At 41.7% G+C, this 16,111-nt stretch overlaps 1 protein-coding gene across 1 annotated transcript in view; it reads right to left on the bottom strand.

The window, feature by feature from the left end:
- Nucleotides 1-2,343: 2,343 nt before the first annotated feature.
- Nucleotides 2,344-16,111, bottom strand: part of KCNJ16 (potassium inwardly rectifying channel subfamily J member 16) — a 35,665-nt gene continuing 21,897 nt past the window's right edge. Inside the window, exon 3 of the mRNA XM_090060991.1 lies at nt 2,344-5,761. Within this exon, the coding sequence (XP_089917117.1) occupies nt 4,411-5,685 (1,275 nt within the window). The 5' untranslated portion in view covers nt 5,686-5,761 and the 3' untranslated portion in view covers nt 2,344-4,410. The remainder of the gene's footprint in view (nt 5,762-16,111) is intronic.

Genomic DNA, 16,111 nt, shown 5'->3' with positions numbered 1-16,111 from the left:
CTACTGAGGTTCAGATATATTTTGGTCCCAGGTGCATCCCAAAGGATTGGGTAGATGATGCAACCATCTGCCCCTCCTGGGGTGTGATTTGACTTGGACATTGACCCTGGGATGGGTAGGAGGTGGTTTCCCATTTCAGGGACAGTATTTGAGACTGAGCAAAAAATTGGACGGTGCATGTAAACTGCATACTGGAGTTTGCAGAGTGGTGAAGAGAAATAAAAGCATGAACCCAAATCCAGTTCTGGACTTGGAAGCCATCAGGATTCAGATAAGGGTTTTCCAGCTTTTGAGTGCTGTTTATTTTATTTGTTTTCAGCCAAATCTAGTAAAAAGGGATCTTCAGTTCCGGATCCAAAACGGAGGTGTGATCAAAACCTGGATCCAAATTTTCCAGGTTGACCCTAATCTATACATGCTTCTTGCATCACTCTGGTACCTCACAACTTATCCGATGTGTTGCTTTGTTAACTTTTTTGGGTGGTTTCAACGTCTAAATGAGTTTCCAAAGACTGTCCCACTAACCTCATTTTCCTTCTGCGCACATCATCCATAATTGAAAACATGGGAGGCAGTTTAAAATAGTTCAATTTTCACCCAGTGTTCCTTCCTACAAACACACCTTTGATGCGTGTAACTGCACCGGCAATTTGCTGAGATGAGTGTGCAGCTTAATGCTTTGTGCTAGGTAGACAGCTCAAGTTAGACCTCCTGTGCAGTGTTTAAGATAGGAGGAATAAACAAAGGGGTTATACAGTGTGTTCCACATCTGAAAATCAACTTCACAGAAAATATGCACTAAATGATATATGATAATGGGGAAAGGAAATGCCATCTGACGTAATGAATGGTGGCAGGCAGATCTGGGAAAGATGTCTATTATAAGAAGATCTTATTATATTCCCTGTACCATAAACTAACCTTGACTGCAGAACAATGGTTCTGAGCAATAGGAGAAAATAACTGGGGTGCAACTAGTCCCGATGATGCATGGGCCAGTGCAAACAGCTTTGTACTTTCCTTTTGTTGTCAAAACGCTGCTTCATCTGACCTGGTTGGATGGCTTAAGACAAAAAAACCCAAATGGGCTGAGCTGTTCTGAGCACAGTTTGCATCTTCCCCTTGTGCTGACAAAAGTGCTAGACTTCGGGGCATGTCTAGACCACCTCAGCATTGCCACCTGTAGTACCAGTGTGAAACCTGCCCTGCCTATTTTCACCTACTCGGCATATCCCAGAAATAAAGCACTGTGGCTCCCTTGGAGTAGGTTTGAGTACATGTCAGTAAGCTCATGGGAGACAGGGACCCAGAGAGCAAGGGGTCATTCATGGGAGTTGCACTGAGCTATCTCCTCCTGTTGCTCAGAGGCCACCCTGCTAAAAGAGCACACGATGCACCCATGTAAAGATTTGTGATGCAGCCACTTTCTACCTCTCCCAACTCTGGTTTTCCACTCTCCAGGTCTCTGTAAGAGCTGAGTGTGCTGCGGAGAAGACTTCCCTTCGGAGCCAAATACTTCTTCTTGCCCCCGGAGCTAGGCTGTACCTACATGGCACAACATAGCTTGTTGTGGGCCTGATGCAAACCTCCTCATTAACTTCCAGGAGTTTTGGTGCAATCCCAGGTTTTGATGCGAGTAAATGTTTTTTGCTCAGGTTTGTGTTGGCTCTCTCCCTCGCTCAACCCTATCTGCTCTAGCTCCCGGGTAGATGAAGCAAGGCTCTCCTGCTCGTGCAGCCAAGGCTGTGGTGCTCTTCAGCTGTGTCTTATTCAGGAGGCTGAAGCAAACACCACTTGAGCTTACCCTGTCCCTTCATAAGTAAGAACATAGCAGCTTTGCACCATGCCTCTTCCACTGCATGATGCCATACCAGGAGACTCCACAATCCACAATAACCGCACCACATAGAGAAGTAAGGCTAGAAGGGACATCAAGAGGTCATCTAATGCAAACCTGTGACCTTGGTATTACTAGCACCATGCTTGAGCCAACTGAGCTAAACGACCTCTGTCCGGTCAAGTGGGACCACTGCCTCCACTGTCAGCAGTGCTGTCAAGGGCCCTTCAGCAAGACAAAGGTTGAATGAAGGTGAAATGCTAATGTGGCAAGCCTGGGTGGCTGCTTTACAGACGTCATCCATAGAATAGGTTTGGGGAAGGATTGTTCTTCTTCTGAACGTTTTTTAAATGTTGCTGGCTTTCCTTTTGATTTCACAGTCTTGTCCCGAAACCCTGAGGCCTCATGTCGTGGACATCTTTCCACGTCATTCTCAGTGCCGAAGGTACGGAAGTTAAAAGGCTGTGACGCAGAAGGGATAAAGGGGATAATGGACCATCACAAGATATGGGGCAGTAGCATGCTGTTTATTGCCATGTCTTCATTCATACAACATCACTGAATGCATTTCCACACTTTATTGTACCTCAGTTTTATACTCTCATAAATGGAATAAAAATATGAATGCCATAAAATACTACAGGAATTGCCAGATTGGTCCAGACCAGTGGTTCATCTAATATCCTGTTGTATTTCCAGATACAGAGTGTGTGTTTTCATCCACTTGCTTCTGTTTATAAGCCTACCATGAACAGGCACATCTCCCCTGGACATGTCAATGCAGCAGTGAGGTCCACTGTTGAAGGTTCAGAATAAGATCCAGAATATATAGGGGGAACACACAGCAAAAGCAGGAAGCAATGCTAATTTATGTAACAGATATTCTTCCCAGATATTACAGCTATTCTTCCCAGATAGCAACATCCTTGTGGATATTATGAGTCTTGACTCACTACCATGAATGGTACCATTATGAATCAGAAGCTTGTTTTCAGCATCCAGCTTATTTTTCAGTATACAACAGCATAATCCTATCAGTGATAAAACTATAAGGGAGCAGGCAACCAAAGACTGCATACAGAAAGGTGATTGTTTGAAGTTCACAGAATAAATAAGACTTTATTAAATTGTATTCATTATCCTGACACTAAAGGCACATTGAAAACTAGCGCACATTGAATACTAGTACAGCTGTGCAGAGGATGAAAGCCACAGAGGATTTCAAATTTGATTTCATTCTGAAGGGGACAGAACACTGAATATTTTGAAATATTCGGTTAAGTAATTACAAAAAATCATTTTGAAGAGGATCAGGAAGTTTCATTTTGACAAGACCAAAAGTTTGGTTTAAAAGTTGACCTGTTAAAAATTATGATGATGTATAATACTATAAAAATAGAAAGAAGTTTTGAAATGCAAGTCATTTTGGCATGAAACATTAAATCTTTGTGTCCCAGATGTCAAAATGTTTCATTTCAATGTTTTCTGGATTTATTTCCTCCAGCGTCACCAATATGAACTCATTGATTTTTATTTCAATTTTGAGTTCTCAAAGAAATCACAAAGGATAAAATATTACAATGAATTACAGATCCATCCACAATATCTCCAACAAGCGTTAATGCTATATTTGAGAAATTTAGCCTGTTTTTCTTTTTTGCAAATTGACCTGGAAACCTTTTAATTTTGTCACTAAATTACACAAATTAGTCTTTAACTGGTTTCATAACCTTTTATAAAATTTTCCTTCTGAATATTTTCAGTAGGGCTGATTACAAAAAGAAAAATCACTATAAATGAAAGGTATCCAGGTTGTAGCCGTAAAGAGTTATGTTTTTTTGCAAAAATCTTGTTGATCTAATAAAAGAGATCATCTCTACTGTGAGTCCTGATCTGATTTTACTATAAATGAATTGATTACCGCAAAATATTTTAGCCACGAAAAATTAGAATTTTCTAAACTTCCTATCACTCTATATATCAACTAAAAAACGATCTTTTTGGTGAGATCTTTTATTGGACCACCTGTTGCAGTTGAGAGACCTGCTGCACATCTTTTGGGCACCAAGTGCCCTTCCCCAGGTCACGTGCTGAAAAGTTTGTCCAACAGCTCTCCCAAATATACAGTTGGCTCAGTGAAAGATAGCACAAAAAAAGCCTTGCCTCTTGACATTTCCTCGACTCTCCTGGCTACAACAGCACTCCAACCTTACTATACCAAGTTAAAAACTTGTTTAAAAAAAAATGTAAAAATTCAAATGCACAATTCAAATTGAAGGGGCATTCTCATTATTTATTGGAAAGAATTGCATGGAACTTTCTAGGCCTCACATAAAATATGGGTAGCCAATTCCCGATTAATTGGAAAGTCAGCTTCTAAATCAATTAGGCAGCACTGACTATTTGGACTACAGGGCGGACGTCATACTGGATGACTATATTCAGTGTTTGTCTACACTGCAGTCGCATACTGTTAGAATTAATTCTGTGTGATAATACTTGTGAATGAGCTTGATGTCTTAGGGATGCTTTCAGGAAAAGTTGATGGCAGTAACTTTAATTGCAGTGAACAGCTAGATCTGAGACTCCAATGAGCGTCTACTTAAGGTCACTGAAGTTTTCTCATAAGGTATTTCAGACGAAGCTTGCTTGACAGCTTTCCTGCGGTCGTCTAGTTCTTCAAAATGGCTAATCAGGGCAATAGCGCTAAACGATTTCTCCGTGACTTCCAGGGTTGATGAACCTGTTTCCTTCTCCAGCGTTTTCTCAACTCTGTTCCATTCTTGTTCCTTCCTGTCCAGTTGCTTTGCGCTGCAATACGGGGCATAAACCTCCGTGGTTTCTTCAAACTGTATGCAGTCTACTCTGTAGTATTTGTTCTTCACCTGTAAGACATCGTTGAACCTATGGCCCCAGAGAATTTCTCGAGGGACGTAGGAGCTCCTCGACTGGTGTGACGTTCCAGTGGAATCTCCAGTGTAGACAAACGTAACCAGGATTTCGAAGCTGTCCCTGGCCAAAGCTTTCCGATCCAAACCATACAAAGGACTCTCACAGTCAACCTCATGCACAATGGTCACCGGCGTAATGAGTATAATCTGGTCATTTAATAACTTCAAGTCCTTGTATTCCATTGACATTCGCCCTTCGTTATCTTCCTTGTAGCGCAGAAGCTGAGCTCTCACCGTGCCTTCGACCATATGGTTTGGCCGGAAATCACCTATCCGCCACATGAGGCAAAGCTTGTCATTTCTTAAGCCTACAACAGCGTAGTAGCTGAAACGGATGGTCTGGGCTCTTTTTCGAGCTGTCGCCATTTTAGCCAAAGCGGCTCCAATTATGAAAGTGTCAATAATACAGCTTAATACTGACTGTAGGATCACCATGAGGATGGCTACAGAGCACTCTTCAGTGACACAGCGGAAGCCATAACCTATGGTAGTTTGGGTTTCGAGAGAGAATAAAAATGCTCCTGTGAAGCTGTGGACATTCGCAACGCAAGGGCTGATGTCGGCATTACGCAATAGATCTCCATGTTGAAGGGCTATCAGCCAAAAAACCAAGCCAAAGAACAGCCATGAAAGGATGTAGGACAAAGAGAAGATCACGAACATATGGCGCCACTTTATGTCCACTAACGTGGTGAAAATGTCCGCCATGTAGCTCTCCCATTCCCCAAAGATGTGTTTGAAATACACGTTGCAGCTCCCATCCTTGTCGAGAAATCGCTTCTGCATTCTTTTCATCCCTGCTCCAGTGCTTTCTTTGTAAGCATTTTGGCAATTGAGCTTATTTGCTTGGGGGCTGACAAGCCTATTGTGACTGCTGCTGTGCTCAGTCATCTTCATGTTGGCTCTGCCAGCACCAGCTTGAAAGAGTCATGAATGGTTCAGTGGCTAATCATTTTCTCACCTCATTTGAAACCTATAAAATAAAATAAAAAGAGAGAGATTTGGGGATTTATTTGTTTTGTATGCTGGCCATTCCACAACACCTAAACTGTGCTTATTAACTTGGAGGCTGTCAACTGTTCCTATTAACAGTTACAAATATTGGGTAGTGATGATGCATTTCATCTCCAAAGGCATCCTTAACTTAAAGCTATAATGGCAAAGAAAAGGTTGCTAGCAATCTCCTGACCTATTTTAAGATTTTTTTTTATCCAGTCTAAAGAGGCAATGGAGACCACTTAGCTTTCATCTTTGCTTTTCTACATGTATTTCTTCTTATCGTTTTGACAAATAGCATTTCATCATGAGGGGCTACCATGAAATATAACTGGAGAGACAAGTATCCACAGAAGTGACAAATGGACAGGACTTGGCATAAATGAATGGTTCCTTTTAGTTATTAACCATTCTGTGCTTCCAATGGAATTAATCATTTCTCCTTTTGTTTTCCAAAAGTAGAAAAGTAATTAAATTAGTGCTCATAAAAGGTGCCTGCTTCAGAGGTTTAGAGTAGCAAGTCTTCCAGACCTTGCGTAGCTTAATCTCCTTAATCCTTTCTGTCCTTAATATTGAAACTGAGACTAACCGAAGGGCTCGCACTAAAGATTAGTTGTAATGATGCCATTTTTTTGTGTGGGGGGGGGTTATGTGTATCTGGAGAACTAGACTGAGTGTCCTAAGCTCTGAAATATTGGCAGCTTGGAAGAGGTTGAAATTCCTGTTCATTCTGCTGCTTTGCTTTCATCTAACAATTCATCTCGTCTCTTGGAGAACAAAGCATCATGCACACCTCATAGAGGATGCAAGTTAAGACATGGCATGACAATAGCCTACTCTGTTGGCCAAAAATATAAAACTACAGGAAAAAGGCTCATCACAAGGGTTCCTCTAAACATTTCTCTAAATGTTTAACCACATTTCCAACCATTGGCACCTAAATGAGGATGCCCAATCCTAGATTAAAGTCCTTAGGACAACACTTTGACACACACATACAGGACTGAAATGATAAAGTAGATATGCCTAAAAGGTACTTAGGCACCTAACTTACTGAAAAAAGAGTTTGGAACCTAAACTGGACTTGGGTATGCCTCTAATATCTGGGCCTAAGTGTCAAGTGAAGTAGGCCCCCAGATTCAAAATTCAGCTCTGTGGGCTAAACTTTGCTCTCAGCTGTGCCACTGTAAATGCAAAGGAACTCTACAGAAGTCAGTAAACTTGCATTTATGCTGGTGTGCCTGGAAAAGAAATGTCAGACTCGGAATCATCTATTCTCAGCATACATCCGACAAACATGGAAAAGTACCAGGCATATCTGCACACACGCACATCACATGTGTGCACACTTCTACCTACATTTTTGCTCACAAAGCAACTTATGCCAGGAGTGCCTTGGTTTTCTTTTACAACTTTGCAAAGATTTTCTAGCAGTCTTGCTATAAGGTCTCATCTCCTTTTCTTCCTAGGAGATCATGTCATGTACAGGCAGCCAGTTGGCCTGTTTCATCTCTCTCATCACAATAAATTGAGCCCAGCTCCATTTACATCACTGGTATTCCACTGCTGTTAAAATTAGATAAAGTTAGAGGAAAACTAGGACTGTAATATAGTCATACTGCAACACCAAATAGCAGTGACACTGAAGGAGTGATTAGCCAATGCCTTGCATCTACATAGATGATTTCCCCCTGCCACCTCTACCCCCCGACCACACATGCACAGCCAGCACATACATCCCTCCCTACATGTGAGTTTAAAATGGTGACAAAACAGAATTATAATATTTTGCTGGGGTGGTTGAAATTTGTCATTTGAAACTTTTTTTTCACAATTTCTATTGAGATGGTCTGTGCTCTCCTCAAAAAAAAATATTTTGACTGGAAAGATGAAACACATTTTTCTTCCATTTTTAGCTGAAAATTTGAAGTTGTGTGTATGACACTGAAAAGCCAACATTTTCCAGGGAACGTAAAAACAGTTTTCTTGCCAATTTAGTGTTTTGCACCAACCCTGCACCCATGTTGCATGGGTGCATACAAGAGCACAAGATGTAGAGCAGTGGATTATCAGTATAATACATCTTGGATGAACTAGATTAACAGGCTAAGAGTTCGTCTTCCATCCAAGGAACAATGACAGGCATGCATAGATGCTATTCCAAAAACACTTTGAAGCCAAACATTGTTTCCATTTCTTTCTTTTTTCTTTTTTTTTCAAGTTCAATAGTGAATGTGACATATGGTGTCGTATCCTCACAATGTGGCCTTCATTTAAAAAAAAACACAACATTAATGTTTCCAAAAATATTTCTTGGAATACAGTCTTTGGAAATATTCATAAGATTTGCTTTGCTCATGGCTTTAAAAGTTCACTGTAGTCGCGTCCACTGACGACTCTTGACCTAATCTTATAGAAAGTTGCTTTTGACACCAAGTAAACTTTGGAAACTGTTGTGTTGTTTTAAAAAAAAGCCTCGTAATGTGAGGTGTGAAAAGGAGGCAAACTGTAACCAAAAGCCAATATAGAAAATAAATAAACAACACATTGCGGGTTACAATTTTTTTTTTCCTTCATATTGACTGGTTTTAAAACAGTTCCTTAAAAATACCCACAAATACCGTGAGAGTCTAAAAGCAACAAAACAGTTCATAAATCAAGGACTACTGGGTTGATTCTGCTCTCTACTTCTGCCAACAGAAAGTCATCATATTTTTAAAATGTCATTTCATTGGCACCCGCTTTCATTTCTATTGGTGCTGGCAAAACTTTTCTTCTGAAGCACACTACAGTTGGCAGAAAGCTGTGGGTTGGGGGCAGCTTTGAATCTGTCGCAACAAGCAGTGTTGGAACATGGGCTTGCACAATGGGACTTGGATCTCTGTTGGGGTTCCTGGGCACAGCTGTATTTCTACTACTACTATTACTGCTGCTACTACTACTATGGGCATACTCATGGATATTTGCATGTGACTCTCTTCAGCATTAAAACAAGGATATGCAACAGGACCATGAAGTACAATTTTCCCGGCTAGCTGAGTGACTTCAGAGCCCTCGTGGCCTTGAAAGAATTTCGGAAAAGTTTTCCCAAGAACTTTGGATATGTGATTAAAAAAAACACGACAAATTATTTTAGCATGAACATCAATGATTAATAATGTTGTTATAATTATCGATGCAATGGCTCTTTTATACTGACAAGCCTTAGCATCCCTTTGCAACATAAAAGAACTTCCTCCAATGAGCCTCAGTGAGCAGCCAGTAATATAAACCCTTTTTAATTGGTGAAGATACTGTGCTACAGAGAACTTGCATGACTTTCCAAGAATGAATCATTGGTAGAGCAAAGATCTGAACTTAAACACCCTTTGCTAAATCTATTGACGTATGCTGCAGTCTACAGAGCAGGCTCAGGACAAACATTATTATGAGCTGCTAATGTGGAGGCCTCCAAAACCTCCCAAAGAAATGACATGAAATGGGACTTTGTGTTCCTAACATTTTTAGGCACTTTTTCAAAGACATTTTACAAAAAAACCAACATTTAAATCCTTTACCCCCTTTCTGAAAATCCTTCTGCGACCCAACAAATGACGCCAACGATTTTGCAAACAGATGAAATGATAGGGGGAAAAAATCTGTGACATTCTACGTACACCGAAGCTCATGGATCAGTTCCTGTGAATGCTGTTAGCAAGGGGAAGGAAAAACTTCCTTGGCAACATCTGAGAATCAATGTTTGGATGAGAACTTCCATTTTTTTATTCTCCTCTTTGTTCTTGGACTTGCTTGTTCGTGATTCCTCTTGCCCCACCTCCTCCAGATGTCGTACATTTTGCTCGGTTCCTCAGACGAGGAAGTGTGTTGAAACTTCCCCAACTCTTGCGGAGCATTCTCAGAAATATATTTCCCTAAACTGCTTGCTGTTAAAAATAGAGGTGCTGGGAGGATGCTTAGCTACGAACGGATTTCGTAAAGCTGGAAGATTCCACCATGGCAAAGGCCTGGTGCTTCTTCTAAATCTTCCACATGTCTTCCACATCTCACAGACCTGAAGTCTCTTAGCCTCACTATTCTGGGTCTGGCATGCATACAAAATGACAGAAGACCCTGATTCAGGCATCTAGGTGTCCAAAGACCCACCTCATATCAATGCCTTTACAAATATTGCCCCTTAAAGAGAAGAGAGAGACACCAGATGGAAGAAGAGATGCACATGAAGTGCCTTTCCCCTGGGCACACACCAAAACCCGATGACCCCCAGTTGGGAGCTTCAGCAAAACGGAATCGGGGCAAGAGTCAGCCTTTCTAGTGTATTTTATTTGCACTTCTTTTTTGGGGGGTGGAACCAGAATGAGCAGATGTGAGAAAAGGGCATGAACTCTGATTTGGCTTTTGCTGACTTGCTCAGAGCAGCAACAATAGCTTAGGAGCTCTAAATATCCAGTTTAGCACTTTACTCCCAATAAACATGGCTTTCAACTAAGCCACAACATTTTATTGCCTCTGACAGCGTTCCATTGAGTCAAGTCTTTATATAGCACCTTCACCTCATGTACTCTGTTAGTTGTCGTTACACCCATCATGATGACATTTCCCCATTATGTAAATAGGGGTGAATTTTTGTTCAGCGTTACTTCAGTCAACAGTCTGTTTGTAAAATATTAAGCAAAACAATGTGAAAACCTCTGTTCCAAAATAATTCTGGGCTGCGAATCTGATTAAATCAAGAAGAAAGCAAATGGAAACCTGCAAATGGAAAGGAGCACTCTCCCTTTCACCCCAGATGCATCCAGTGAGTTTTACTCTTAGCATGGGGTAGGGAATCACATCCCGCATTCCTGCCTCACATGCAAGAGGATCTGAACGATTTCCAGTTTTAGTCTTTATTGTGTAACTGTGGAAGATGTTCAGTTCAGAGACCGAGAAATAGGAAGAGTTGCAGCAGTTAGGGCTCCTTTGAAATTGGGTCATACCCTCATTTCTCTTTCACAAAAATATTGTAGGATTATGACTCTAAAAGGGAGGCATCTTCTTTTTATTGGCTTTAGGACAATGAGGGCCCTTGCTCAATTCTCCCAGCCCCAAAATGTACTAAGATGACTTGTTCAAAGTCTGAAAGCTTTTCCCACTTTGCTCTAGAAGGACATTATTTCACTACTTCTTCTCTTCGCTCTTTCGGGACTGCCAAAATGGCCTTCTGCTGGTCCAGGTTTACTCCTGTCTTCCAGAGACCGTGCCTGATGGCCCTCCTGATGGCTCACGACGGAAAAGGCTCTCTGTTAGAGCTGCTAGCCCCACCACCTCCTTCCCGTGAGGGAACTGCTCTCGCGTCTGAAATTCTCCACTCTGGCTCAGGTCCCAGCACCTGACAGAGCCCACATAGTGAACTGCCCAATTACTATGCGATGAATCCCATGTCCAAGTATCTCTCATTAATTTGCAAGGAACTGCAGGTGGGATTAAGTGCTTTGCTGGATCATGACAAAAAAACCCAAACCCAACACATCAGACAGACCCTGTGTTCTGGATCAGAGTGTGTCTTAATATTGACTTAAATGGGAGTAGTATCTGGACCATAATAGTTCAATTTAGCCAGAGAAACTGAAATCCATTGTAGCTCCTTTGAAGTAAATGGAATGAGGTTTGTTTGTTTTTTTCAAATTTCTCCAGTTTCTGTTTAATATAAATTGTTTCATTGTTTTGATCTCCTCGGCCTGGAAGACTGAGCTGGAGTCTCGCTGAGGATGGCAAGGCTGCCACATACCAAGTGGCAAGAGGCCTGTGCCAAGCAAATGTGCTGCACCTCAGTTCTACAATTATCCCCTTATGAGCAATGCCTTTTTCCTATATCCTTTTACATATTTCAGGTCTGTTCTTTCAAGAACAACTCTTAAGAATAAAAAAAACCCAGTCCAAATAAAGGCATAAAAAACATGTTTTGAATAGGCTGGACTGTGAGTTGGGCAGAATAAAAATAAAAAGCTATTTCTTGGACTACACATTCAAAACCTCAATACAAAGAGGAGACTGAAAATATCAATATAAAGTGTTTATTAAACATTTGAAAAGACAGACATAAATAGCACGCAGCACCAGACGGATGCACAGACTTTATAGTCATGCAATGGTGCTGTAATCTGCACTGGAACATCTCACAGCAACAAATATATTGACATTTAATTCGTCTAAGTGAAACCAGATCTCAAAAAAAAAAGAAAGAAAGAAAGAAAAGAAGATGGTATTTGGCCACTGAAGGTTGAGAAAAGAGGCCCTGAAAATCAATTTCACTTGTTGACTGACTATGTTAGGTGATCGGGGTCATAGAAGACAAGAGAAAGAAATAACCCAGAGCTTTGCTTAAGTTTGTACCAGCAGAGATTTGAACGTTGTGTTTTACACACCCATGTACTAATCAGTGTAGACATCTAAAAACCATGAGAAATCAAAGCACTTTCAGCTCGGAACTGGTGACTCTGGGGCTCGCTACCATTCGTCTCCCCACAGGTAATTTCAAGTGAAGAGAGCAGAAAACACGGTTATTTAAGGGAGTTTCCCTTCTGCTTTTTAACCCGGTCAGGGGAACGCATATTAGAAGAAAAAGAGCAAGCTCAGTAGTTTCTGTGCCATAGCAGTCAGGTGCAGCACTCTTTCAAAGTTTGGGCGTTGCAGTGCAAATACCAGAACATCATTTGAACGTCTAGATAATCAGGACCAAGTGAAAGGGCCACCAGGCAGGACCATTTTCTCCTTAGGACTTCAAGAGTTTGTATCTCATCCATGCATCACACCTGGAGGGCTGCTGAGCATAAGTGTGGGGCAACAGCAGCCACTAATAATTAAATTTAGTCAGGTAATTTACACTTATAATTAATAACCAGTTATGTGCAAGTGATTACAATGAAATGTAAGTGTTGATGTTGCAAAGAATGCCCTCCTCCTCTCCAGCCCTGGTGTACTGATCACATACTAAGCCCAGTGAAGGTTACTTTGAACAGCTAAATGCATTTGCAAGCTTAGATTTCTCCACTCAGAGGGCCTCATGGACCACATTCAGCCGGCAGAGGTGCACAAAAATCCTTCCCAAACTTTTAGGAACTTTTCCACCAGATCTTGTTGGCAGAGAACAACAGAACAGTTTGTTGCAGCTCTAAAAAGGACATGATGTAATATAATATATTCAACAATAGGTAAATGGCAGGTCATGAATCAGATTAGATAATGCTGGCCACTTTCAGCGAACGGAGCCAACACCCTCAATTCTGTCGTTTGCAGTGTTTTCATTTTGCTATACGTCCTCTTCAAAAACAACGGGTTAGTAACGGCGACTGGATCTGGGGGCTAGGAGAGCTTTGTTCTGCAACATCACTTAACATTCTTCAGTATCAAAGCCCGTTTCATCTCATACTGATTTACTGGATTATAGTCACAGCTCCATTTTCTGAAGCACAGAATATGCCCTGCTTTGTAACTTGGATAGCTCTTAGCATGGTACTGGCATGTATCGGATATTCGAATGATAATGCAGGAGGACGGTGATATGAAACGTCAAGGTTACTGCTACTGTCTTTTCACTTGTGCCTTAACTCTAGCTTGCTGTTAGAGTAGGAAAGATGGGGAAATGTTTCATAGCACTTCTCCCGGTATGGGGTTGGTGCCTGCAGCTGTGTGTGTTCAAGTGGGAAGCGTGATCCCTACCTACTCCACTACAGCCTGCATATAGCACATGGTAGGGTTTGGTTTTATTTAATTGGGTGCTGCGTGGTATGAGAAGGGCTGGAGTGAATGCTTTTGAGAGCACTTCTGAACAAATTGCTGCCTGCAGGTACATGAGAGTGGACTCTGTATCCTAGGAAATTTCTTTCAGTCCTATGTTCTTATATGTGTATAGAAACAGTCTGACAGACCCTGGATAGTGGCTCCCTGCTGCAGCCAAGAGGGACAACGGTATGAAAATGGTAATATGATTTATCACATTATGGATAATGTGATGAATTGCAAGAAGAATGACACATCTGTGTTTCATGCCAACCTCCTTGCTTCTAAACAGAAGCATAGCTTCCAACTCACCTGCTGCAGCCAAGTTTCAGATGGGTGCCACATTATCAAATCAACAAAAATGGCATCTAAGTGACACGAGACTACGTCGCTGTAGCAATGACAGGCGGGCATGAACACAGCATCAGCGGGCACAAACCGTAACACCGACAATGCTGCAATTGTAGCTGGTTGCTACTATGCAGTAGCATAGGGAAAACTGTGCAACGTCAGTGTTGCACAGTAGCACCAGTTACTGCGCAGTCCGGTGCACATGTAGACGTGCCCAGTGTGAGCTCTGGAAAGAACAACTGCCAAGGTGTTATGAGAATTCACTAGAAGACAGCTACTGTAATACCAGTAACAGCAGCAAGAAAATAGGCTCCAAATTTATTCCAGTTGTAAACCATATGCTTGTCCCTTGCAAAAGATTATGGGTCAGGCCAGAGATACCACCTCTAAAAATCTCCATTTTCATTTACCCAGTCCAAATGCCTTTGTGTGCCCATGGCGAATGGAGAACAATCCTGATTTAGTAATAAGTCTCCCAAGCCCAACAGGTAAAATCAAATTTAAAATCTATGATAAGATCATAACCTGAACCCTGAGGATCCCAGAGTCATATGAGTCAGGTCCTCAGAAGCAATAAGCATAGTTCAATTATAGTCAATGGTCCATGATTTGCATGAGCTGAAAGCCTTATCCTTTAACTTGCACACAGATGGATAATCTTGCCGTTTGGAGTCTAAAGGGTTGCAGCCTTTCCAACAAGTAAAGCCAGTAACATTTCATTAGCGTGGGATAAATAGTGGATATGGGGTGACCCTACACCAGTGGTTTATGGATTTATTTCTCCTGTTACAACTGCCTCCCTCTGTGGTTGTCCTTACCTCTCACTGGGTCGTTTGACATCTCCATCTGGATGTCTCAGTGCTGGTGTTCTCTCCAGAGAGTAACACAATGGAGATAATCAACTCTGTTTCTCTCTCTGTCTTGGGAAGCTTTGTGCTCCAACCTCTCAACCCCTACCATCACTAACCATTCTTCCTAACTCCCTACCGGTAAAAATCTCTCTCAAGCTGTTGCCATATTTGACCACTTTGCATTGCAAATTGCCATAAAGAACCTCTCATCTAGTGCAACGCCTCTCACATTTGAGCTGTTGTCAGTGGGCAGGCTTACTTCGAATTTTGCAATATTTTCCTCCTTGATGCACAAATACCGAAGTCAAACACCTTCCAGCTTTCATGTTTAAATATAAATCCTGCTCTCATTGTTTCCTGTCCTGCATGCTCCATTGCCATAATATTTTCCACATGGAATGAGGTCAGTAGTGTTGTGTCTATCTGCACAGCCAGGCAGATTTACAGGTGATGTGCTGGTGCTATGCTGGTAACATTTCTTGGATGCTTGACAGAGTGGTAACTTAAACATCTCATTTGTTTCTCCAATGTGCCGTCTGTTAGGTTTTCGGAAGATAATCTAATTTGCAAGCCTGAGAAATATACCCTGCCTGACACCACCTTGAGTAATTAACTCAAGGCGTAGCCCACACTACAGAAATAAGGGCGCTTAAGGATGGCTGTGGACACATCCTGTAATAACATGATTTAATTTTTGCCTGTGTGGATTTATAAAAAAAAAACAAACCAGAAAACAAGCCAGATATGTGATACCCGTGCTAGAAACATAGATTTTGTCTGCTTCTCTCCCAGGGTTCACTTATTATTCTCTAAACATGGGTGGGGACAGAGATAGGAAGCAAGAAAAAGATGACATGTTTTGCAACAGCTATGTTTCAGAAGCAGTTACGAAACCAGACACAATACGGATGTATTTATTTATTTAGATGCCCATCAAAGGCACTTGGCAACCTAACATCATTCATTATGCAATTAATGCAATTGCATTAAATCTCGGCAGCCTTAAAATAACCAGTTCCTTAAGATTTCAGCTAACCTGCTAGCTACCTTACTCGCTTCATTACTTAGGACCTTGCATGCCACTTACTGGATTTGAAACCTTACAGTAGGGCTGGAAAGACACCAAATTCACCCTACTTCAGACGAAGGAAGGAAGTGGGTTCCAACATGCAGAAGCCCTCACTGCTGTCTCCTCTCTTTTCGAAAGCGAGGGGTCTAATATGGATGCCTCTGCTATTGACCCGGGCTATAACAGTGTAGCAGAGGGAGAGGAGCAATTAGGTAGGCTGGTCATAGGGGTCATGACCATCTCCTCAAGTCCACCCAGAGGCCAAGTTTCAAGCATGCAGAAGCACAGAGAAGTAGGG

This window comes from Crocodylus siamensis, chromosome 8, assembly GCF_052110815.1.
Source record: "Crocodylus siamensis isolate JL-2025a chromosome 8, ASM5211081v1, whole genome shotgun sequence".
Classification (NCBI taxonomy): domain Eukaryota; kingdom Metazoa; phylum Chordata; order Crocodylia; family Crocodylidae; genus Crocodylus; species Crocodylus siamensis.
The sequence above is the reverse complement of the archived record's forward strand: the minus strand, read 5'-3'. Positions and strand labels throughout refer to the sequence as shown.